Below are 25,933 nucleotides of genomic sequence, written 5' to 3'. Positions count from 1 at the left end.
TTCCTCGGATTCCCCCTAGTCAATTCAGTCTTCGAAGCTCCTTCCGCTGCCCAAGGGCTGGACCCCTGAGGTGAGGTCCTGGGACCACGCCGTCTCCCTCCGGCGGGGGTAGGAACCCCGCAGAGCTGGGCCCCAGAGGCCGCGGGAGACCGCGCGCCCCACCGAGCCCGGAGGGGGCGGGACCTCGGGGCGGGCTCTGCTCAGTGGGGCGGGGCGGGGCCGTCCCGTCTGCGCCACTATTGGCCGCGGGCCCCGGACTGGCGGGTGAACGTCACGGGCTGGGCCCACCCCCTTGGCAATGTCTTCAGCCTGCTGCACTCCTAACTTAAGCATTTATTCCACTGGGATAGAAGCGGCAGGAGCAGCGTTGGCACCGGCGAACCATGGCTGGGATTTTCTATTTCGTCCTCTTTTCGTTTCTCTTTGGGATTTGCGACGCTGTCACCGGTTCCAGGGTGTACCCCGCGAATGAAGGTAAGACCGAGGCGGTCCTTCCGTGGTCCCGGGCAGAGAGGTGGACCTGCGGGTGAATGGTCCCCGGGAGCGCAAGGCCGGAGGCTGTGAGGGGATCCCGGCGTGAGCGGTGCGCCCCGACTCCGGAGAAGGGGGCCCGGACGAGGGGATCCGCGAAGGGGAGTGGGGAAGCTGCCGGGCAGCCTTCCCCGGGCGGTGACCCTGCATTCGGCTGGGCTACCCAAGTTTGTAGCGAAAGGACAAAGTTTATCAGCATCTGCCGGCGAGGCGGGCTCCAGGCGCCCAAGGGGATACACTAGAGCCAACGCCAGGACTAAACAAACAAATAATAATAATAAATTATTTGGACGTAGCGTTCCCTATCACCGCTCCCAACCCAGCCCCGGTCAAGGGGGGAACGGAAGCCTGGAGCTAATGAGTGCTTGGTGCTCCCGGGTTCCTGCGAAAGCCTTGGAGCTCAAGCTTTCTGCAAAGTTTCCCGAGCCCTGGGCTTCCCGGGACCCAGCTGCGGGGCCTCAGGGGCACAGCGGTCGTGGCGCCGCTTTGCAGGTCGCCAGCGACCTGGTTTCTGTAGCATCCGGCGTCAGACACCTTTCTCCCGGCTGGGCCGCGCGCTCCGGGTGTGCAATCGCTGGCCTACGGGGCCCCACTCTCTTCAGATCACCCCGCAGAACGGGGGACCCTCTGGCAAGTTGAACGTAGTAGTTTTTGCTTTTTGCCCCCAGAACTATACACTGGGTTAGTTTGGATGGAACGCGCGGGACGGACTGGACCCGTCTGGGTGCTGTTTTCTGCGCGTCTCTTCGGACGTGCTGGAAAGATTGTGTCTGTTTCTGTGTAGGGGAGGTGGGTGTTGATCATTTAGTTTCTGATGATCTCAGAGAAAGGCGAATTGAATGTGTGTGTGTGTGTGTGTGTGTGTGTGTGTGTGTGTTGTGTGTCAGCGTGAGTCTGTGTGTGTACGCGCGCGCGCGCAAATGCGTGTATGTGGGGGCGCGGGTGCCCGCGTGGACGCGGACGATTGTGTGCCTATGCGTGAGTGCCCTGATTGTGTGAGCCTCTGTTCCATGTTGCTTGTGCTCGAGTCACCGTGCATCTAGCCTTGCACGGGTCTCGTCGACACTTTCACAGCACCCCCGCCCCGCGCCCTCCCCCATCCATCCATCCATCCATCCATCCATCTATTCAGGCGTCCATCTCTCCAGAATCCGTCCATGCATCCCTGCGCTATCTATCATTTTCCCTGTTCCGAAGGAGGGAGCCAAAAACCAACTTAGCCTTGGCTGGGCAGCCGGTACCCAGAGCTCGCCAGACGGAGGCTGGGAGAGATTCACACACCTGCCGGCAGACACCGTTTGGGAAGAAAAGGGCGCTCTCCCACCCTCTCGATCTCCTCCCTTCTTCTTAACTGACTTCTGGTGCCTTCTCGGTCGCTGCGGTCCCTCGGTCCCCAGGGTCATTCCTTTTAGTGGAATCATGGATCTCGCTTTCTCTTGACTACTTCGCACACTTGTTAGGACGTCCCTCAAGACCTCTCTGGCTCCAGACGTAACGGAGATTTTCTTTTCTTTTTTTCTTTCCTTTTTCTTTCTTTCTTTTTTCTTTTTTCCCCCCTCCTCTTTCTTGCCTTTTCTTTTGGAAGGAAAACTTGGGAGCGTTAGACAAAAACGGTGTTGATGGAGCTGTAGGCTGATGTAGAACGAAGGAGGGGAGTGTTTCCCCCCCCCTCCGGCCCCTCCTCCCCCCTAAAAATTAATTCATTTTGTTGCTTTTTATTCCCATCACGTTTCCTTTTCTCCCTTTTACCCTCCTTTTCTACTCCCTCCCTTTTTTTGTAAATTGGGTCTTATTGTTCCCTTTGTGTCCCTAATCCACCTTACATAAATCCAAATGGATGTAGCGGGCTTTTCTCTAGGGACCAAGAAGAGGGAATGAAGAGGGGGGCGCAACTCCAGGCGGGAGCGACCCAGGGAAGGCTCTACATTTTAAAATAATTAAGAGACCCTAGGAATTCAGGCTCCTCGGGAAAACCAGGAGAAAGCGTCAGTTTTTAACTCCTTTGACTTGGGGATGAAATGAGGGAAGGTGGGCAGAATTCAGGGGCCTAGGGGTGAGATGGAGAGTCGGAATGCTCAGGAGCAAGGATGAGGGCTCCCCATTCCCACCCCTCCTCCAGCCTAAAGAGCCAGCCTCACTGATCAAATTAATAACCCAGTGGTTCCCTTGAGATGGGTCTTTCGACCCCCAGGCCTGCAGATCTTGGTGGGAAAGGGAATGTGGAGAGGTTAGGAATCCATTGTGTCCTTTAAAATGTCCTCGGTGCCTAGGACAGTTCCAGCCTGGGTGGGGGGATAGCAGCTCTGTAGCCGGCTTCCCTGTTCCCTGAGCTTCGACACACACGCTTAGGTGAAGCACAAACACTCAATCTATTAGGCAGCACTCCTTCATCTAAAATTCAAACCCCTGATTTCCCCCTAGGCTGAGGACGAGTCTCTGGTTGTCCTCCAAAAGACCTGGGGAAGAGAGTATTCCAGTGTGTTGGCATTCTAAATTCTACAGGTCTGCCATTACCCCTTTGAAACTTGGATATTTTAAAAAAGCAGCAGATACCACATCCGGGGCCTCTTTATTTGGTGGGGGAGGGAAAAAAGAAATTGTAGAGGAGAGAGCCTTTTCATGACCCTTTGAATACTCTCTGTTAGAATTCACTTGTGGTTCTGTCACCATGATGATGAGTTATGTGGTCATCTGAAACTTGCAAAAACAAATAACTCTAGTAGATACCAGACAGAGATGAATGCTGATTTTGCTCTGGAGTGTAGCTGCCCTACATAGATATATTTATTTTTTGAATTGTACTTGAGATTCTCTATTCATCCTTTTTAGAAAATGAATCAGCTCACGCCTGGGATGGAATTTTAAATGCTAAGCAAGTTAAATAAATAAGAATGTGCAGATTTAAAGATGGGAGAAGATCAAGTAAGTAATGATTATTTACATAAGTGAGACTGAGTTTAGGTTTTGATCAGAGTTGGATATGCACACCCCCAGAACATATGGAAACGCTCAGGCAAATGGTTTTTGTAGTATTGGCTTTTTTGCAATCGGAAATTAATCCATTTTCCTTTGTTTTCTTGCAGTTACCTTACTGGATTCCAGATCTGTTCAGGGAGAACTTGGGTGGATAGCGAGCCCTCTGGAAGGAGGGGTAAGTTCCGAGTTGCTCTCTGATCCAAAGGGTAAAAAGGAGTGATTAGCAACTTTCTGAGAGTCCTAATGGCTTGATTCTTGTTGATTGTGGTGAGGGGTTCAGATTTCCGCCATGGCCTATGAAGTGAATTACGCTTTGTTGGAGAAATCCTATACTCCCTTTGGATAGGTCTGTCATGGAAGAACTAGAAACCAAAAGGGCAGAAAGGGGTTTCAAAATTAGGAGATTGGTGGAGGCATAGACTTAGATGCCTATTTAAAACTAAAATACTGACAAGAAATATGATCCAGGGACCAAATTAGAATTTGTGCCTATTACTGTGATGGCCGTGAAGACCTGACAGGGTTAATTTTAGAGCAATTGTTCTGTTTCTAGATGAGGAAAATGAATAAATAAAGATATCAGGGGAGAGAACATTTCTGATTGTACCAGGCACAAGTTTAGTTCCAGGCATAGGCAATGGGGGCGGGGGAGGGGCACGTCCTTACCTCTCACAACCTTAAATCTCACAACCTTAAATCTCACAACCTTAAATCAACTGCAGCTCTTTTGCACACTGTGAGGAAACCCTATGGGCTTGTGCCAGGGGCACAATATATACAGAAAAAAAACCCCAAGCTTTTGTGCTATTGGCGCTGAATGTAAAAAAAGTTTACGTATTTGGAATCTTGAGCCCCTGGGAAAGGGGAAGCTAGAATAGAAGGTATGAGAGAACGCATCACTGTTCATTTCTTCTGAAATGTGCCTTCACTGCCTCCTTCTGAAGATTCAGAGAATACAGGTCAATGGCCACATTCTCCCCGCTCCACCCTTCAAAACAGGTCAGAATGAATCGGCTAGGGAAAGAAATCAGTATAACATGTAACTCCGACTTCTGTCAAATTTAAGGAACTCTCAGATCCTTTAAAAATTAAGATCATTCTGCCTTTATCAGCTTGATAGTCTGTGACTGAATCAGTTGATTGAGAGCAGTGGAGGTGAAAGACAAGGCATCTTTAGCAGGGGACGATTGGAATACCAGCCCCCAGTATGGTGCTTCCCACCTGTCCACTGAATCAACGATAAGGGATCAAAACAGTAAAGATGCACGGAAACTGTAATAAAAGAGGAAGGGTTTTAAAAATAAGGCAAGGAAGTTGTCATGAAAATGGAGAATGTTAGGCTGTCTTTTTCCAAAACAGGTTTTGGGATCCATGTGAAATAAAACGGAGATTTGCCTTGCCTTCCTGTTTTTCTGCCTGAACTTGACTGCAGTTGGTTGGATCTCTGCTGAAAAATTCTAGTCAGCCCTCAAAACCATTTTTTAAAGGGAGGGAGAGTGATTGGCAGGCCTCTGGCAGTGTAGACAAGCTGTATTCACTGCTGATTGCAGGCAATTGCCCTCGTCCTTTGAATGCGAAGAAAGGTACAGCTTTATCTTGTGAGAGTCAGACTCTTGTTAATCCTATACCCTGGAAAGGTCAGTGATTCAGGGAGGCTTTCCCAGGCTACACCAGGAGTAAAGCTCTGTAAGTTCAGTGTATTAGAACTGCTAGCAAAATTGAAGATGGAAGGTATCAGTACTTTAAAAATTTAATGAGTCTTTTTTTCTTACGGGCTGCTCTCAAGTTTGAAGGGAGAATGCATCCAGTATGATTTGGGACCTGACTTGTTACACTAAATATACATGTGACCTGTATAAAAGCAAGGAATGACACATTTTTGAGCACAGTCTATGGTCTATCTAGTTTCTGGAAAGCTTTTACTGCAACTTAATATGCTGTAGACATCCCATATCCCGCACCCACTCCAAACTGCCGAAAGAACACCTGCTCGCTTTTTATAAACACAAAACTTTCGTCTTGAGGTTTCTTAAAATAATACCATGCATATATAGCTGATTGTGTCCAACCCAGAACTTTTCTGTGGGCTGAATGTAGACTTCTGAATGTAGAATGTAGCATCTTTCTTTCCTTAAATGTGGTGGGTGTAATATTTTAGGGACTCATTGTGAGGGGTGAGAAATGAAATTTTATTTATGTATAATAGAAATAGTCATTCCAAAATACATAGTAGCCATTGAGAAATTCTGTGTCAGATTATAAAGGTTCATTAATTTGTAGATTTTATAATTAAAGAAGACTTTTTCAGGCGTAGAATGAAGGGATGAATTAGATTATCTACCTAGTATGGATGGATTAGCTTTAAAAAGTTCTTTCCAGCTGAAGATAAAAGCACATTTGTGTCTTTCAGTTATTCTGAAATTTCTACTTAGAGTTAGGACGATTCACATCTTTCTTGGCTGGAAACTTGGGGTCATGGTTTTGTCAATAAATAATGACATTTATCTGTTGTTACTGTTATTTTTAAAAAGAAACAGAAAATTTGCTTGACAGTACCACAAAGTAAAATATGAAATATAGTCAGCGACAACTCACTGTTGTCTTTTTTCTGTAAGAACAACTAAGCAGAACATAAGAATAACAGAAAGTCATGGCTCCTGATGGCAACATTGTGGCAAAAAATTCTAATTTCTTGGCAGTGTTCATTTAAAGGAGCATATTGTGTTTCTGACACTGATTGTAAAATACAAAAAATAAGGTGAGATTTGTCATTGTTCTGGCGAATTGATCAATGTGTTTAGACAATTAAGTTCAGGCTGGAAAATTCACATTAGACCCAAACTCTCCGGTATGAACTCTGTGGAGATATCCCTGTGAGCTTTCATTTACACTGATAAATGTGTTTTTCCATTTTCCCTTTGTTCTGAGATGAGAAGCATGCTGAGTAGGGTTTTTTGAAGGTGGAGATCTATTTTTGGATTTACATGAATTTCCCCCAAATAAGTAAATTACTGGTGATTTATTGCTTAGCGGATAAAAAGAAATTTTAATCACCACAGGGCACTTACCCTCCCAGTTCCAACTTTCATAATGGTAGCAGATAAAAAGGATACAGAATTTTATGCAGTATGGCCCTTCACGTAGTAACATTTCCATCCATTAATAGTTTTCCAATGCACAGATGGAAAACTCGTTAAAAGATACATTATGGTTCTACGTACTTCATTGGATTGAATGGAGCTTTAAGGGGAGCTATTATAGAATATGAATTTTTTTAACTATCTTTTTTTCTTCTAATTATATTCATGTGTTAGATACTTAAGCTGATTTATACCAGATCTATATAAATGCATTACTGTAGATACTTGTGAAGAATTGGAGGCTGCCTAGTGGCCTTATAGGAGCCCCCCAAACAATCTTGCTGCTTTTAGGATTATTTTTAAAAGCTGTGGCGAGAGAGTTTTTACTACTCCAGTCACACTGAGTTCAGATTGTCCCACTGTTAGAATCTTTATGTTAGGAAGTAGATCGCAAAGAAAATCCTACCACTCTCCTTTAATTTTCTTGGGCTTTCAGTCATAAGCACCACCTACTATTTTATTTTCAATATCCACAGAATATTTAGAAGCAAAACATGTGTGTGTTCTTGTTTACTTATGGTATATGTTTTAAAAATAAGAATATATAGCTCTGGAAAAGTGTTTAATTGTTATAAATAACAGTGGATTTGAGAAATCCAACCATAAAGTTTACTTTCTGTCTTCCCAGGATTACCAAAACCAGAAGAGTGAGATTTTCTTTACCCCTTTAAAGAATAGTGACAGTGCCAAAAAAAAAAAAAAAAAAAAAAAAATTGACACTTTTTTTTAGGTATTAGAGAGCAAAGTTCTGACAGGAGCACCACTAATTAACTGATAATTGTCTTCCTTTGGCAAGCTTCTTTCTTCCTGCTCTTAATTTGCAGGTCTCTGCTCAGTTGTTGAAACAATACACATACTAGTTTTTCATTTATGAGTAAATTTGAACTGTTGCCACTTGAAATTGTAGTTGTTGTAATAGGTGAATCTGAGGTTGTTAGACCACCACAAGGAACTGCTGGGAACCCATAAGCAAAAGATCTCCCCAGGCCTCTGGATTTTAGGCAAAAGAATGAAACAACCACCAAAAAAACCCAAAAAAACAAAAAAATAAAAAAACACACACAAAACACCTCCCCAATAAAATATTGTCTTAACTCCCATAAGATGTTTTGTTAGTGAGGGTTGGTTCTCAGTAGTTTTCTACCTCCCTGAAACAAAAATCATCACTGTCCTATGAGTGTAAAATAGAATTGACAAGTCATCGCATGATGACATTTTGTAATTGATACATTTCCTTTGGATCTTTGCAGTGGGAGGAAGTGAGTATAATGGATGAAAAAAATACACCAATCCGAACCTACCAAGTGTGCAACGTAATGGAACCCAGCCAGAATAACTGGCTGCGAACTGATTGGATCACCCGGGAGGGGGCTCAGAGGGTGTACATTGAAATCAAGTTCACCTTGAGAGACTGCAACAGTCTTCCGGGTGTCATGGGGACTTGCAAGGAGACGTTTAACCTCTACTACTATGAATCAGACAACGACAAAGAGCGTTTTATCCGAGAGAGCCAGTTTGCCAAGATTGACACCATTGCGGCCGATGAGAGCTTCACCCAAGTGGACATTGGTGACAGAATCATGAAGCTGAACACCGAGATCCGGGATGTAGGGCCCCTGAGCAAAAAGGGGTTTTATCTGGCTTTTCAGGATGTGGGGGCCTGCATAGCCCTGGTCTCAGTCCGTGTGTTCTATAAGAAGTGTCCGCTCACCGTTCGCAATCTGGCCCAGTTTCCAGACACCATCACAGGGGCCGATACGTCTTCCCTGGTGGAAGTTCGAGGCTCCTGTGTCAACAACTCAGAAGAGAAGGATGTGCCAAAAATGTACTGTGGGGCAGATGGTGAATGGCTGGTACCCATTGGCAACTGCCTATGCAATGCTGGGCATGAAGAGCGGAATGGAGAATGCCAAGGTAAGAAGAGCCATATTGTACTTTTCATTAGTTCTTAGTGCACGTAATTAAATCAGAGATGAGACTAAATGGAGTAAAGCCAGTAATTAGCAGCCCCTGTGGGATGTGGCGGGACAGAGGGGTCTAATGAGTAAATGCTATAGCTCCAGGTGGCAAGGCTAAGACGTTTCTAATACTGACAAAATAAATGATGCTGTGTAATCAGCAGAAGGCCAAACACATTTGCTAACAGGCGCTTAGATCTGAACCGGCTTGACGGGCCCTCTGAAATGTAAATGAACAAGCTGAAGAAACAGACTTGATTGATTCTTACTTAAAGAGGGCAGACACATTTTTGAACCCTAGTTTTCCCTGGCTATAGACTTGGTGAAATGGCAAAAATGGTAAATATCTCTTGTGGTATATATATGTACATGAACGACTTAAATGTGAAACTAGGATTCCCGGCTTGCAAATCCCGCCTGCTGATTAAAATCGAGTTTGTCCTGCCTCATGGGCCTGTGTAGACGTGGCCCAACAAAGTGGAGTGACAAAGTTTCAGGTGCATTCTGTTCCACTGAGCTCCCATTGATAGGGTCTGCAAGTGACATTAATCTTGATGAAAGACCTCTTGATTTCCCTGAGGAGGTGATAAAGAACTAGTGAGAGTCTTATTTGATCTGTGTGGTCAGAGGCAAGAGTAAATTGTGATCCATTTTGGTTATTGAGTTTTTGAAGAAATCTAGACTTTTGTATCATGCTAATTACTACTTATCACATTACTAAGGTGATTTTTTTTTTCTTTCTTACCTGCAGTGGAGTGTATGCAATTCTTTCTTCTCTTATTTCCCCTTTCTGGGGAGTTGGTAAAATAGTTTTCTTCGTAGCAGCTTTGCTTCCAAGTAAGAGATGAGAAGAGTTCATATTTATACGGAGTGCTCGTGTGGTGTGTGGATTAGGGCTTAAAAAAATCAGTTATCCCAAGGTTGTTATTTTTGCGTGGTGTTTATTTTTAGGGCTTATCAATAGTCTACTGCCGCCAATCTTATTATGGTTACTATTAAACAGTGTAACTCTGGTCCCAACTTATGGAACAGATCCGATTAATCTTTTCTCAGGGTGATTGTTGAGCTGTAGACTGATTGCCACATGGTTCATCTGATTTGGTGATTAAAGACCCCGAAATAACTGACTGCCGAACAATTTGTCTGGCATTTCAACCATCTTAATGACAGGGTGGGATTAACTATGGGACAATCCACTCGACTGACTGGAAATCAACAGCTATAACCTGAAGAAAGTTGCATTTTTGGTAATTTGATGTCATAGGTTGTGCATTTTTCCCTTTTATAGTATATACTGTTTTACAATGTCATTCCTGATTTGCTAGTTATTTCCAGGAGTAGCTAACAAGGAATGTCGTAAATTCATTGCAAATAGAACAATAAAGGCTGGCTACCTTGTCTGTTGACTCGGAGTAAAAAGCTAAACTCGTAAATTCGAAAATTTTGAAGTTGGAATTTAAAGTTGTTTTTTTTGTTGTTGTTTGCAAAGATTAATTTCTTGATCATTGTGTTGGCTCTTGACTTAGCAACTACTGGATAAACTGTACCAAATTGAAACCCTGAAACCTAACCTGGTATCAGTATGAGAATATACGTGAGTGCATTGTTATTGGCACCTACACTGCAATCATCATAGCAGGTACAGTGACATGAACAGGGCGATGACACTGAATCACATTTTAGAGTAAATTATTCGGACTTTTTGATTTTTATAAGAGAGGACTTGCACGTCTTCACATGTCAAGATTCTTGTATGTATTAAAAAAAAGAGAGCGAGAGAGAGAACACCATTGTCTTCCATTTCCTGCTCCGGCATTAGTATATCTCCGTATCTAATGTCATTGATTTTCAATTGTTGTAGAGCCCCGTAGCTCATACATCGCTACACTGTGAAACTCCTTGACATTTTTACAACCCAAATTAGAAGAAGAAGAGAAAAAGATGGAGGGGGAAGTGAATGTAAAGCCAATTGAACGTTTTAGTAGTTTGCTTTATGGAAATAATCTTGGGAATCCAGTTAATCATATGGTTCATGGAAGGGGTGGGGCTCCATGTTTTAGACTCAGTCCGTTTCTAAGGTAACTGTTCCTAACACAAGGCCAGATATTTAATGGAAGGGGAGGTTGACTGAGGCCGTTTTTTAGAATCTTCATTGTTCTCACTCTGGTTACCCAGGTATTTTCTTTGCTGCTCATAAAATGCCTAACTCTTTCAAGAAGACAATTTTTGAACAAAATCTTGCCCTTTGTTTATTTGTTTGTTCTTGATAGTACCAGGTAGGCATTGCTGATGAATTTAGGGAGGAAGGAAAAACTTCAATGGCAAGATTCTTCAACTCCAAACCTCAGTGAGACTTTTTAAAGATGACTCAAGACTGTAAAAATCTTAGTAGTAATAAAAACGTTCACTCCATCGTTGATGTCATTACTGGGAAGCATCCAGGTAGAGCAGAAAGAACACAGAGACAAAGAAATGTGTCTCAACTGTGGTCCCTGTAACTAACTGTATGACCTTGAGCATGTTTCTTAAGCCCTCTGAGCTTTGGTTTCTTCATCTATAAAATGGGTTGAAAATAATTGTACTTAGCTTACAGTCTTGCCATAAGGACACAGTGATGTAAGATTAGTAGAAGTCGTCTTTCAGATCCTAAGCATTAAACCAGTGTTAATGCTAGCAATTCTTTGGTAACCCTGTCCTTCTCACAGTCATAGTCATGGACTTTTAAGGTATTGAGTTGAACAAGCGAAAGAGAAGTTCATCCATCTCCCAGCCCCTCTTGGAAGTCAAAGCTAAAGATAGGATGGAAGAATTGCCTTTGCCCTAACAAAGAATAATGTCTGTTTTTACACTTCATGTTGAAAATAATGTTTGGAGAGTGTCATTTTATTTCTCCCCTGTCGGAAAGCGAACTTTCCTTTGAGTGAGAGAAAAGTGATTTGGGGGCGGGACAAGAAAGGCCAGGCGCAGAGAGAGCTTAAGAAGGGATGAAAAGGGGAACTGGCAAGTCTTCAGAACTGTGGCAGCAGGTTCCTCCCCAATTGTCTTTTCAGTGGGCCTACTGTTGCAGGCCGAATAGAACAGGGGAAAGGTCACTCACTTCCTCATCCATCTTCCTTGGGGTCTGGGAGGTCAGAGCGAAGATGGATTAAGATCTTACATGTTTGACAAAGGATCCTTGGGCAAAAATGGCCAGGGTGGGTGGGGGCCTGGGGTGTGCTGTTGTTTGACTCTAACCCTCGTCAGCTGCCAGAGTCCTCAAGGGACCTCGGGGACAGAGTGACACTTCCTCTTGACTTTCTTACCTCCAAGCAGTACATGCTAATGGAGGCGAGGGATGGAGAGCTACGTCCAAAGTGTCAAGAGGTGATGGCGGGCTTGCCCTCTGAAGCAGCTGCAAGTTCATTCTGCTCTTGAATAACATGTTCTGAAATGATGTGGCTCCGTCTCCTCGGACAACAAAGAATAGTAGTAGCCACTCGGGCGTCTTCAGGAGAGTGCATGGCTGGCTGGCCTCAGCAGAGTTTGAACTTGCCCAGTGATTGGCTGCAGAGGATAAGTCACTGCTCTAGTTAGTCTCGTGACCAAGTCTCCTCAGACCGTTGGAGGAAATCGAAAATATACCTCAGACCCCAGCATCGCCACCTCCCCCCCTGCCCCCCGCATATACCCCCCCAGTGAGGAAATGGTCCAAATGTTCTGGAGGGTTGTTTTCATTCCTTCAGAAAGATTAAACAGACCAAGAGAGGAAAAGATGCTTTATTAACATGTTTTCTGCTTAATTAAAAAGCTGAAAAATGAAAGGGAAGTCACAGATTTACTCTTTGTGAAATATTAATAAGCACTGCTTATACTGCTGGAAAGAAGGCATTCTTCTGGAGTCACTCTTTAAGCCGAAGAATCACAGCGGCGACAAAGTCAAGCTCCATAGGAATCAAGCCCTTGCTGAAAGACACATTGTTGCTGTAGATTGTTTCAGGTCATACATATCCAGGGCCTAATATATTTCATTAATATATGATGCCTTCATATCAGCAAAAGGTATCAGTAAAAGCTCTTATGAGAAAGAACAAGATAGAAAGGCTTTGATGGCTATAACAGAAATATTTCAAATTTGGGCTCTGAAAAGAGGGAGAGATTTACGTTAAAAAAAAAAAAAAAGAAAAGAAATTACTTGGTTTTTCCTACTCCACTCTAGAAAGATCTTAGGAGAAAGAAGTACTGGAAAGGAAGCATTTAAAATATAGTTCAGAGAGATGCTGCTTCATATCTTTTCCACCTTTGAAATTTTTCTTCTACCTCTGAATCATGTCTTTAAGAATCAATTGCTTGAATCACATGGCTGCTTTTATCTCCAGCTTTGAAGCCTGGCTGTGATCACTGAAAGACACAATTCTTTATATACAAGAAGAACAGGGTTTAATTATTGTGCTTTTTTGGTTATACTTTTTTTTTCCCCCTTCTTCATGTGACCAGGGTTCTTTTGTGAGTGTGAATTATGGAGTGGTCTCTATTGTGGGTGCACCAAATCATCACATAGGAATGCTCTCAGTGAGGGACTTTTGAATATGGTATTTAAGATTTGATGACTTATTTTAGTCTAACTGGGCTTCCTCTTACCTTTCAAAAATGAATTAAGACATCATTATTCTGTGAAGACTTGAGTCTTTGGAAAAGACTGAGTAAATTGCTTTTCAGTTACTGCTTACTGTGCAAAGCAGAGGTGCTTGTGATAGAAGTTTGACTTTCCTATCATTGAACTTGACTACTTCAGGTTTAGGTCCCCCCCCCCCATTTAATTGATGAATTTCACATTACCAAAGAATGGCATGCTTCAACCTCTTCAACTTTTTATGAGTTACCACTCTTTATAATTTGTCAGACAACCCAAATATTCTCCCAGAATCATCCTCTTCATTATCATCTTGTTTTTATGACACTTGACTGTTTATTATGGACATCATTCCATGTTAGAGGATATCACTCTTCATCCTTCATAATGGCTAATTAATATTCTGTAGTATGAAGTCTATAATTTTTCCCTCAGTGGTAGATATTTAGGTTCCTTAGTTCTTCCTGGCAATATTTTTTAAACAAACACTTTAATTTATGAATCAAACATGTACAAGTTTGCTTAAAAAATCGAATGATTTGGCTAGCTCTGTGGCTTTTCTGGCTTTATCTTGGACAGGTGAACTTAGCAAACTTCCTTACTGTGAGCACGTATGTGAAGAAGTGCAGCATGGTATAATCAGACAAGTAACCCCAGTGACGATTACAGAGCATAGTGGGGTCTCATTAAATGTTCATTGAATGAATGAATAAATAAATGCATAAGGAACTGTGGCCTGTTTCATATTAAATATTTAGTTGGTGGAGTAATGTTTCACGGAGTCAAGATAATATATCAAAATCTTTGCATCTGACTGATGCATTAATGAGGTCTGAGTTTATAATTCCTACTTCAGTTGGGTCCTAACTCTTTTCATCGTGTTTATGATTCATCTCTGTGCCTGAACTTTCACAAATCTCCTCAGTGCATGGGTTAACAGAGTTGTTAGTATAAAATAGCTAAGACCTGCTTTTGGAGTTTGAGACTTGGGTTCAGTTTCTACTTGTGCTACTTAACCAGTTGTGTGATCATGGACACTAACTTAACCTCAAGTTCACAAATGCAAATTGGTGGTAATAGTATGTTATGTATGATACACACACATAAGTATGTATGTTTGGAGGAGAGGGTTTCGCACAGTGTCTAGAATCATTAAGCACTTAGTGGAAGTGGTTATTGTTAATTTTATTGTTGTTAGGTAGAAATAATGTTGATGGGTTATTGGACCAGTGTCTGTCCAACAATGAAAGCAGTTCATGTAGGCTCCAGAGTAGAAGTATTTTTGTTTTTGTTTTGGGGGGCAGGGGGAGGGATGATGTTACATAAGCAAGGGTAGGAGGTGGTATGAAATGGCTGATCTTATATGCATTGATTAGATCCTCTGTTCTCCATGTTACTGCCCGCCCCAGCGCAGTGGTTCTCCAAGTGTGTTCTATCTGGATTCCCCACCACCCTTTGTTGTGGTCTGCAAGGTCAAAACTTTTCTGAATTAATACTTAGTTATCATTTGCCTATTACCTCTCTTTTTTTTCATGAGTGGCGTTTTCTAGAGGCTTCCTGACGTGTGATATCTCATCAAATTGAATACAGAAGCAAATAGGAGAATCCAGCTGTCCTCTATTAAAACACACATTAAAGCGATTTGCAAAAAAAAAGTATCACTCTTAAAAAGAATTGTATTTTGGGAAAATATAGTTATTTTTTCATTAACATGTTATTTATGTAAACGTGATGGGCAACCATTGATTTTTTTAAAGTGCATTAATAAATAATTACTTTTAAAATTTCTCTATTTCCATTTTTATTGGTAAATATTGACAGTTTTAAGGCAGATAAACAAAAGCATTTTGGCATCCTCAGTGTTTTTAAAAGTGTAAAGGGACCGTGAGACCATCAGCATTTTAGTTTCTCTGGCAGGTAGGTGGGGTGCATGTCTGTCTTGCTGCAGATAGTTAAAAATTAAAATGAAATAAGAAAGTTCTGAAAACTTTCAGAATCTGGGAGATGAAGGTAGCTTAGAAGAATGACCTTTTATTTATTCAACCTTTTAGATGTTTCTATAAACTTAGACAGCAATTTGTAGCTTTTACCCTTTTAAAGCTGTTTGTCTGGTCCAAGAAGATGGCTCTGCGCTCTTTAGTTTTACTGTCCTTGTGAGAAGGCATGATTAAAGAACGTCTCAGCTGTCCCCTGGACCCTGAGAGACTGTATCTTTTTCACTTCGGGCACAAAACCTTTTTCATTGTGTGCCTTACAGCTGGTACCTCTGAGCTGTTTCTGGGGAGGAGAGCAGGTGAGGGCACTCCATTTCTTGATCCGAAGAGTAATTAATAGTCCCATGACTAAATGGACATTTTATGAATATTCAGGGTCTGTTTCGGCTTCTTGGGAAACAATCCTGTCGGAACCGCTTACAACTCCCTTTGGAGACGCCAAGCGTTTTCTGGGTAAATGCGGGTCGTCAGCTGTCTGCCTAGGGTTGCATTTCCAGGCTGCGGAGTCTTCATTTGCATATTCTGTATGCTCCCTCATGCAAAACAGCACACCCATTTCCCCCTCGCACAAAGGCAGTGAAGGCTTCCTTTGGAAACTCCAGCCAAAATCTCCTTCTGTTTATGCAGAACCCAATGATTTAGACACCATGCAAATTAATTCGGTTTTGATTTGAATGCTTCCAGAGATTGGGGGCGGGGGCGTAGAGTGGACTGTTTGCACTGGGCTCTTTTTGTGCACCCCCTCACCCCCCACCTCCCACCCCCGGGGGGCTGCTTGTCACTCCCCGGGCCCCTTGCCCCTTGAAAAACAACTCAAGCTCCTGCTGCTCATTTTATTTTGACCTTTGGAAAGTAACCTAGTTTTGGTGACTCCTTTAGCTTGTCTGTTTAGTGACAGCTTCAGCTGGGATCTTGCACTTCTTTCTGAGAGGTAGGAGATGGCACTATTCAGATTATGCGAGGAATGTTTAGAAGTGTCCCAACAAAGGGCTTAAAAAAGTTGTAAAGCAAAAAGATAAAATTCTTTGAAAATGAATTGTCAGACCTCAGGAAGTTCCAAAAATAGGCTTCAGGTCACTAGTGGGCTGGAATCCATTCATTCCTTCAACAAATGGATACTGAAAGCATATAACTCAAGATCACCGTTGGTATTTTCATCTGTTTCTACATGGATGAATGAGTACATCAGTCTTTGTATCTAGACTCACAGTTAAAAGCCCTTACCTTCGCTTATGTCCCAGATAAATTTCTTTAAAAGGCGTATTGACTATAATTCTGTTCCTTCTTCTGTATGTGCATTCACTTGGGGTTGAACGTCGCCTTCTGAGTTCGGTCTTCGCATCCCACCCAGTGTCTCCAAATTGACTTAATAACCTTTGCTTTATTCTCCTAGAATGGAAATGCAAGCGCACTGCATATGTTAACACCACAGACTTCACCCTGCTTGGCCACAGCGCTATCTTCAGAAGGCCATGATCATATGCATTCTATAAAGTAGAAGAGGGGGACTTCGCATGAAATGTTTTTGAAGTTCAGTTAGTTTTGAGTTCAAGCTAATTTCACAGGGCAGAACATGGGCATAGCCTGACTTTGCAGTGTAATTAAGTGGAGGCAGGTCAGCTAAAACAACATCATCGAAATGTGGAAGAGCTTTGGGTTAGCTCCACATGGTCTGACAAAGTTTGATGATGCTGTTCAAAGTCCATTTGGGATGGATTATTAGGGGATTAAAGAACACCAGAAGGCTCTGTACTTGTTGTGTTCTCTGGTGTCATTAGTGGATGAGAAAATTCAGCTGCTTATCTGGCTCTTGTTTCTAAGGATGGATTTAAACAGACCCACACTTCTCAAAGGTGATCTTACTAACCTCTTCTTAATAAGTTACAGATCTCAAATTGCTCAAAATCCTTAAAATACCATTTGAAGTAAGTTGATTGATAATTATCATTTCCCCTACGTGTACAGATATTTCCCGCAGCAGTACAAAGCTAAAGTACTGTTTCTTAATTACCCAGATAATCCTGTTTGCTTGTATTTTTAAGCTATGAAGTGCTGGGTAATTATTCAATTCTTAATAGAAGGCAAATGGCAATGTAAACAATAATTAGGATGTTAGACAGACTAATGCGCTTCAAAGCAAATTGGATTTTTTTCATACTGTTCAGCATGATGTCCCATAAAGCCAACAATTGAGAAGCAAGGCAGAAAAGGTTCCATTTTGTTCATATTTTATGGCGTTATCTCTTCATGGCTTGTTTCCGTGAATAGCAGTTTGCCCCAATGAAGCTGGCTGTGCCCATGCCAAATGTTTCCGGAACAATCGCTTCCCTGCTGTTTGACATTTGGCTCTGTTCTCCCAGGACTCCAGATTGGGCCTTTGTCTGCTTCAGATCCCAGGGGTCAGAGGTTAACAGAATACTGATTTCCTCCCATAATACCATGGCAGGTAAATATGGGCCAACCTCATGATCAGTTAAGACACAGATCAGTGAGGAATGCAGTTCTCATGGGCTTTTGTCCTTAAGAACGTCACTGATTTAAGATGCCAAGCTTCCCAGCTATCATTAGGAGCACCACTGTCTCTTTGATAGGGTATTTTCCATTGCTAACCATTCAGGATATCCCACAGAAATATACGACCTGAAAACTGTGAGCAGATCATTGCTTTGGATGAGTTAATTTTGCAAACTTAATATGGGAATACCTCACCATCATTGCACACTTAATGGTGTCCTGTGGTCTTATCTGTGCTGTATGTTTCATTGATGAAATAATAAACTGATGACAAAGGCGGTAGTAGACAAAGATACCTTAATAATCTTGCTACAGCTCCCTCCGCCTTTTTCTTGTCTTAATGGTGTGTTGCCAGTTAGAGGTGTAATTAAACGAACAATCAATTTTATTTTCCATTTTTGTCACTTATGGAGACGTCCAAGCATTCATCAATATCAGTGTTTCTAATACTTTACATCAGTTTAATCACATAAGTCTTAATTTTTCTCCCCAGGATTAAGGCAGGCGATCCAATAGACTATTTCCTACCTGGTTGTGATGCACACACAGGCTTTCAAAGTTTAAACTAGGTTTCAAACTTTCCAACTTCCTGCTGTCATCAATTAATTTTAGAACCCTTTTCTCTACATGAGTTCTCCCATTTCTAATTGGCCAGACTCCCTCACGTTGCACTGTGAACTTGATGCTTGGGTTCATTTGTTTTCAGTTCTAAGTGTTTGAAAAAGACATCTCCACTTTGAAAAAACAGTTTCCTTTTGAAGTGTCCAGCTTGGCAATGACTGTAGCAGCCCCCAGGCAAATTAGCATGTTAAAAGACTAGATCAATACCTTTCTGGCCCCTCCATCCTTCTTACTCTCTTCGGAGGGGGAAGAGTTTTGAAGAACCCTAGGAGGCCCTTGACAGATGTGCCAGGAGATTTCAAGAGGATTGTTCATTGCTGAGTTGGGAACATTGACAGTTTGATCTAGTGTCCAGACTGCGTCTTCTCTGGTCATTTGAAAACGGACGCGGGAGGCATTGACAGCTTCGAGAAAGCTGTAGCAGTTCATGTAATTATGGAGAGGATTAGAAGAAAAGTATTGGGAGGAATAAGAGATCAATAGAAGGGCACTAGTTGACTGAACTCACCTTCAGCTGTTAGAGCACTCCATTTTGTAACATTTAGCCTGTGTGTATTTTATAGGTTTCTTTTTTTTTTTTTTAAGGCTTGTGCAAATCTATGCATAAGGAAAAAAAAAACCAGTCACTGATTTTTGAGAGTGGACTTGCAGGTAATTAACAGTATAATGCTTCCATTACTTAAGATGCAAAGGTGGCTAATTAACTAATGGGAGAAATTGAGATTTCATTGCTCTGTTTTCTAAGGAGGTGCCAACAAAAGAAGTGGAGACAAAAGTAATATTTGAGCATTCAGGCTTCCATTTGCAATGTTTTCTTTAGGAACTACCTCCCTGTATCCTAGATTTTTTGTTTGCTTGCTTTTGTTTTTAATTTTTAATTAATTAATTAATTCGAACGTACAGTGTTTTATTAGTTTCAGGTTTACAGTATAGTAATTCGGCACTTCTGTAGCCTAGAATTTTAAATTAATGCTCATGCAAGACTCCAGTAAACCAATATAAAAGTGTGGTGGATGTATATGAAAGGAACCCATGTTGATGGAAAAATGAGAACGTTATCTTTGCATGAATGAAAAGAAATATTTAAAAAAAGGTTTGAAACACCACCAGAAGGTCTCCAATGGCCTTAGATTTTGGAAGTTCTCCTCCACAGGGCAAAAATGGCGATTGTACTTAGCTAAAGTAAACCAAGTCCGTAATTTATCCTAACCTTTATGAAGGACTCTGGGATCCTCATTCACAAAACATTGTAACTGTAATTATTTCAATAATTTTTAAATGGGTACTTGATACGGTAAGAATCCTGCACTCTGATTTCAGCAATTGTACTGAAATGGGTTTTTAAAAAATTCATTGTTAGATCTTTCTTTTTCTTCTGCTAGGAAAATATAAAGTCATTTCTTGAAAGTAATGTCTGCTCTTATAAACATCACAACTATCATCATAACTTTAAAAAATGGTTATCCTAAAAAGAACCCCTCCCTGAAGAAAGGATTATTGACTTCTACTACAGTTAATGACTGAAAGACACAAACTTTTTGAGTTTTTCCAATATTTTCCATTAGATCTTCTAGCTGGTTATCACTGATCTACAGGACAGCTATTGATTTTTGTATGTTTATCTTGCAACCAATTTTTTATTGAACTGTCTTGTGAATACTAATAGGTTTTCAGTTAATTCTCCAGAGTTTTCTAGAGAACTAATAGTTTTGACTGAATGCAGTAATATATATATTTTTCCCTTCTTTCTAAAAATTAAACCTCTTATTTCTGATTTCTGTCTTACAACACTGGTCAGAATTTTCAGACCAGTAATAAAAGCCAGTAGAGGATTGTGAACATCTTTATTTTATGCCCACTTTTAGTGAGCATAGTTTAAGTATGATATGAGATATTTTTTTTCTTAAGATCGTATTTCCAATTCCTAAACATTTCTCAGAGAGAAGGAATTTTAAATTCTGTTAAATTACTTCAAGTATTGCTTTTAGTTATGTGACCTTTCTGGCTTGTTGTATTTATAATATTAAACATGTTAGATTTTTCTGAAAATGATCCGTAAATTCTCTTTGCATTTGTGGGAAAAAAAAAAACTATTAGTTGGCAATAAATTTTGATAGTTTCTTGAATTTTGTTTTTTGTTTTTTGTTTTTCGTTTTTTTATGAAAATAGTGGATAAGAGCCAAAGCTTTGGGATAAGAATTTAATTTTAATCTCAGCTTTATCACTTACAATGTGATGATGGGCTAGTTACTTTAGTACTTTAATTTTCTCCTCTGTAATTCGGGGATAATGATACCTACTCCATGAATAGACTTAGGATAAATAATGAATGTAATGTACATAACAATGTACATAAGTTTCACTTGAGAAGTGGCATCTATTTAGTGGTCAGTAAAATGTGGAGTGGAAATTGTTATTATTATTTTATCATGAGTCTTTAAGAGCTATTCAACTGATATTAGCCAATATATTCTCTTTCTCTATTTCTCTTTCTTGCTTTACAACTGTATGTCTTCCTTGCCCTCTGTCTGATCCTGTTCTTAGAAGGTTTTGGTATTACGGTCAATTTGTAAAGTTAATTTGGATAACTTTTTTTTTTTTTAAGATTTATTTATTTATTTATTTGTCAGAGAGAGAGAGAGAGGGAGGGAGGGAGCTAGCAGAGGAGGGGGAGCGGCAGGCAGAGGGAGGGGGAGAAGCAGACTCCCCGCTGAGCAGGGAGTCCGCCCAGATGTGGGACTCTGATCCCAGGACCCTGGGATCACAACCTGAGCTAAAGGCAGCTGCTTAATCGATTGAGCCGCCCAGGTGTCCCGCTAGTTTTCCAGTTTTAATTAACACCGCAGAACGTTAATGTGCGTGAGAACTAGCTTTTCTCTGCGAGTTTGAAGGACTTCACCATTAAAACTGGCTTATGATTTGGGTACTTATGATTTGGGCACTTTTCTATTTGCTAGAATTCAATAAAAAGTACAAAACCCCATAAAAGAAATTGGCCCTGGCATTTTGTTCCGTTGCTTTTCAAATCACACACATTTTCAACCCTAACAGAGTAGACGTGCTCTTTGACTCTGATTTGGGCCTTTCCCAGCCTCTGCTGACTTTAGGGAAAAAGCAAAAATGTCACATTGCTCTCATCCATAATTCCGTTATTGAGATTTCATGTTACTCGTGCAGATCTTGAAAATAGAAGGTAAATGTAACAGATCGTTGGACCTGGAGTTAGCGCTTTGGCATGGTTGAGCTACTCATTAATCAGGAGCCCGGTCGTTAATGAGAATCTAGTTGAGGAAATATTTAATATCCCATTAGGGAAAGCTGCGTTTCACTGCCGGTGAATGTGGATGCAGTCCCTCTGAGCTGTGGTGCTTTACTATCCTTTTTTTATTGAGAGAGAAAGACAGACCATGAAATGACAGATCCACTGTTAATAGAAACATCTGGTGCTCCTTAGAGCCACAACGCTGACATAATAATTTGTAAATATTTTATATTGGTTTTGAGGAATGTCAAATTTCAGTTTTCATTTAGCCAAACAGACAAATTATTTCGTAGGCTATGGCAGGCAGAATGAAGACCAGAGGACAGATACTGCCTCAGTATAAGGAAGAACTGTCTAGTATTTTGAACTAGGCAAGAGCGGAGTGCCGTGCCTTGGGAGGCCATGAGCTCCACATATTTTGGACATGTTCACACTGGCTGGATGACCCCAGGGCATCTAACAGGTTAGAGATTGGAGATCCTGTGTTTCCCAAAAGGGACACCGTTGTCCTTCTGGGCAGGACGATTCTTCCTCGAGTACTCCACCACTTCCTCGAGTACTCCACCAAGCCTTGCAGCTCTGTCAAGCATTTAATATCCTGAGCAATTCCTGGGCACGAAATGCCTGCGGCATCCTTTAGTCCCTGTAACAGACCAGATGTTACTCTTATTATCCCCATTTTACAGTTGGGAAAGTTGAGGCATGGAGAGGTGCCTAAGGTCATGTAGACTCCCCAAGACGATTTGGAACCGGTTAGACTGGCTCCAACCTCCACATGTGCCACTTCTATACCCTACTCTGCCTGGGTAAGAACTGTTAGAAAGAAAGGAAACTCTCCGAGTTGACAATATGGGATCACCTTCTATTCTTACAAGGTAAGAAGAATATTTAAAATGCCAAGTCTATGTAAACAGTGCCCTGTGTTTACTCCCAAGATTTGTCAAACATTCATCTGCCAATGGGTGGCCTTTGTGTTATTTTGAATGGCCTTGCAAAGAGCAAATTGTGACTTTGCAATTATTAAGGCTGAAGACCTTGTCCTAGAGTGTGTTACTGAGCAAATTATTCTTATGTTGACTTGGTATCACAGCAGAGAGGAAGGTACAAACATAGACCCAAGTTTACATAAGACAGAGCATCATCTCATCTTAACAGGAGGACAGCCTAAGAGAATGAGAACTTTTTGATTTCTCACATGTTGTCTAATAAATCCAGGGAGATTTAGAAGGAAAATCAATCTGAAAAGGATGGCGAACTTTTAATTATCTAAATGTTGAGCATGTGCATTTAAGCTGATTCAGGTAGAGCATTTACTTGGAAGTGTGTGCAGGGAAAAAAATGGCAGTGAACCCATTTGGAAGGTAATACATTTCTATAATAAGGGGAAAGAGAAAAAACATGGGTAAACAATTGCAAATGGTGGTACAATAGTCCCCCCCTCCACCTTATCTTGGATACATTCCAAGACCCCCAACGGATGCCTGAAACCACAAATAGTACCAAGCCCTGTATATGCTGTTTTTCTCCTAAACATCCCTATGACAAAGTTTAATTTATAAATTAGGCTTAGTAAGAGGTTAACCATATAATTAGTAATAAAATAGAACAGTGATCACAATAAACTATAATAAAAGTTCTGAGAATGTGGTCTGTCGCTCAAAATCTTAATGTACTGTACTCACCCTTCTTGTGACTCACGTGAGATGATAAAACGCCTCCGGTGAGGGGACTGACGTAGGCGTTGTGATTTGGCGATTGGTTGCTTTTGACCATCTGGTGACAGTAGGGAGATCATCCGCTTCTGGACTGTTGTTGACTGTGGGTAACTGAAACCACAGAAAGTGAACCCAGGATGAGGGGGACTGCTGTAGATGTCAGTTCCTTTAGCCACCCCCCCCACCATCCATTCTACCCTTCCCCCACTGGGATGCTACTTTGTGGCTTCCGTGGAAATGGCTCACCTTTCAGCACCTAAAAACAGTTCCATCCTGAATTGTTTTGTAAGTAACAAAAATTCCTTTATTTAATTTTTTTCTCTTTTTTTTTTAGATTAAACCGTTTAGAATCGGGTTTTCTGTTGCTTGCGATGTAATCCTAATTAATAAAGGAGGTCATTACTTTAACATGGCGATTAAAATTTAACTTGCAAACTACTTTTCTCTACACAAGCGTTGCGCACAGAAAACATAATGTGTTTGCCCAAGCTGAGTAGTTGCCCTTCCAAAAGATTTCTTTATAGTCCTATATACAATGGAAACATCTTGGATGGCTCTTTGTCCTCCCTTTTCATCCTGAGGGCAAGATGGACTAGTTTGGGTTCTGTTGCTGAGAGAGGCAAAGGGAAACCCAAGTTCCATACTGTTGCTCGGTGAAGTGGGACATCTGTCTTCCTTAAGAGCGGAGAATGTTCAAGCTGGTAGGGCCCCAGGAATCCTGCAGTTAGAACATGTTTCTCATTTAACAGATGAAGAAACTGAGGCTCAAATTAATAACACATATAATAAATGAGTAAGGACTGCTTCCTGAAGTCAGGAATTGTAGAATCCTGCCATTTCGATCCTGCCAAGGCAGGATAAGCCCAGAAAAGATGTGGGCAGCCAAGGCAAAGTAGTATCTGCATATCTTTAAGATTTGATTTATTCTTTTGTCAGAGAGAGAGAGCGCGAGCGCGCACAAGCAGGGGGAGTGGCAGGCAGAGGGAGAAGCACGCTCCCCGCTGAGCAAGGAGCCTGATGCGGGAGTGGAGGGGTGGAGGACGTTGGGGGAACTAAGTGCCCTATACCTAAGCCTTACTCTTCAGTTTTGAGAAAAGGTTAAATTTGGTCCTTGATTGCATTTATTGGGGTTTCAGTAAACGTTCTCCCTCATATAAACTTGAACTCCTTGGATATACTATGCCTCTTTCTGCTACATCAGTACGTACTGAATGCTCCATGCTTTCCATGCACCACTTTTTTTTTTTCTTCAAAAAAGTTCCTTAGCAAAGAGTTCAGTCTAAGGGAGCAGGCAGCTTTGTAAAACTGTTTATAGTATCTGAGAAATGGACTAAGCTCAGGTGAGGACCTGGAGGAGGGAAATGCTGAATATCATTGCAGATGAGGTGTGAAGGAATGTTTTTGGAAAATTAAACATGAGTATTGAACAGCAGCTGACTTCAACTGTAAACATTTCTTAAGCATCTACTGTGTCTGGTCAGTGGGAGGCAAAATGCATACGGCAGGAAACCGGAGCATGGATACAGCAGCCAATGGAAAAAAGGGCGTATGTGAAAGGAAAAGTTTTGAGCAACTTCTAAGTTTTAGTCTTGGTCCATCAGTACATGGTGATTTCATTCTTATATTAAAAAAATCCAAGGGGGGCGCTTGGGTGGCTCAGTTGATTGAGCGACTGCCTTCGGCTCAGGTCATGATCCTCGAGTCCCGGGATCGAGTCCCGCATCGGTTTCCCTGCTTGGCAGGGAGTCTGCTTCTCCCTCTGACCCTCCCACCTCTCATGCTCTCTCTCTTTCTCATTCTCTCTCTCTCAAATAAATGAATAAAATCTTTGAAAAAAAATCCTAGAGGATGTGGTAATTTTTAAGGGATGGTGGTTTGGTGTGGCAGGATGAAGGATTAGTTTAGTTGATACTTGTGAATGTCTGAGTGGATGAGAGTACTGGTCCAGGAAAGGAGAATGAAAACATTTTTATTTATTTTTCAATTCTGAATTTGACTTTGTAGAAAAACAACTTGTGAGAGGCTTTTGTTTGATATTCTTTGGGAAATATCTTCAGCTGCTTGGACTGCCATAGAGAATACCATAAACTGGGTGGCTTAACGAACAGAATTTTATTTTCTCATGGTTCTAGAGGCCAGAAGTCCAAGGTGAAGGTGCCGTCAGATTTGGTTTTGGTGAAGGTTCTCCTTTTGGCTTGTAGACAGTCACCTTCTCTTTGTGTCCTCACATGGCCTTTTGTGTGTGTGTGTGTGTGTGTTGAGCAAGAGATTCCTTAAAGGACACAAGTCCTGTGAGATTAGGGCCTTGCCCTTATGACCTCATTTAACCTTAATTACCTCCCTAAAGGTCTTATCTCCAAATATAGTCACACTAGGGGTTTGGGCTTCCACATATGAATACTTAGGGGGATATATTTCATTCCATCACAGGAGATGAAAGATACCTCTCTCTTTGTTCTATAAAATACATGTCCACCTGACAGGTTGTTACAACTTAGCCTTTGTATCAAGTTTTCTGTCTTCCTGTCTCAGAGTTTATTTTATGTATTGATCTATGCCTGTGTGGGTTTCTCATGAAAACAATGTCGCTAATGAGGCTACAGCTTGGGCTCT

The 25,933-nt window shown here is 41.6% G+C and overlaps 1 protein-coding gene across 2 annotated transcripts in view; it reads left to right on the top strand.

The window, feature by feature from the left end:
- Positions 1-341: 341 nt before the first annotated feature.
- Positions 342-25,933, top strand: part of EPHA4 (EPH receptor A4) — a 141,157-nt gene continuing 115,565 nt past the window's right edge. For both annotated transcript variants that reach the window (XM_027589823.1, XM_027589824.1), the window contains exons 1-3: positions 342-474; positions 3,615-3,682; positions 7,898-8,561. In XM_027589823.1, coding sequence (XP_027445624.1) covers positions 384-474; positions 3,615-3,682; positions 7,898-8,561 — 823 coding nt within the window. In that variant the 5' untranslated portion in view covers positions 342-383. The remainder of the gene's footprint in view (positions 475-3,614; positions 3,683-7,897; positions 8,562-25,933) is intronic.

The sequence above is a fragment of the Zalophus californianus genome, chromosome 3, assembly GCF_009762305.2.
Source record: "Zalophus californianus isolate mZalCal1 chromosome 3, mZalCal1.pri.v2, whole genome shotgun sequence".
NCBI lineage: Eukaryota > Metazoa > Chordata > Mammalia > Carnivora > Otariidae > Zalophus > Zalophus californianus.
This window is presented reverse-complemented; position numbering and strand designations above follow the sequence as displayed.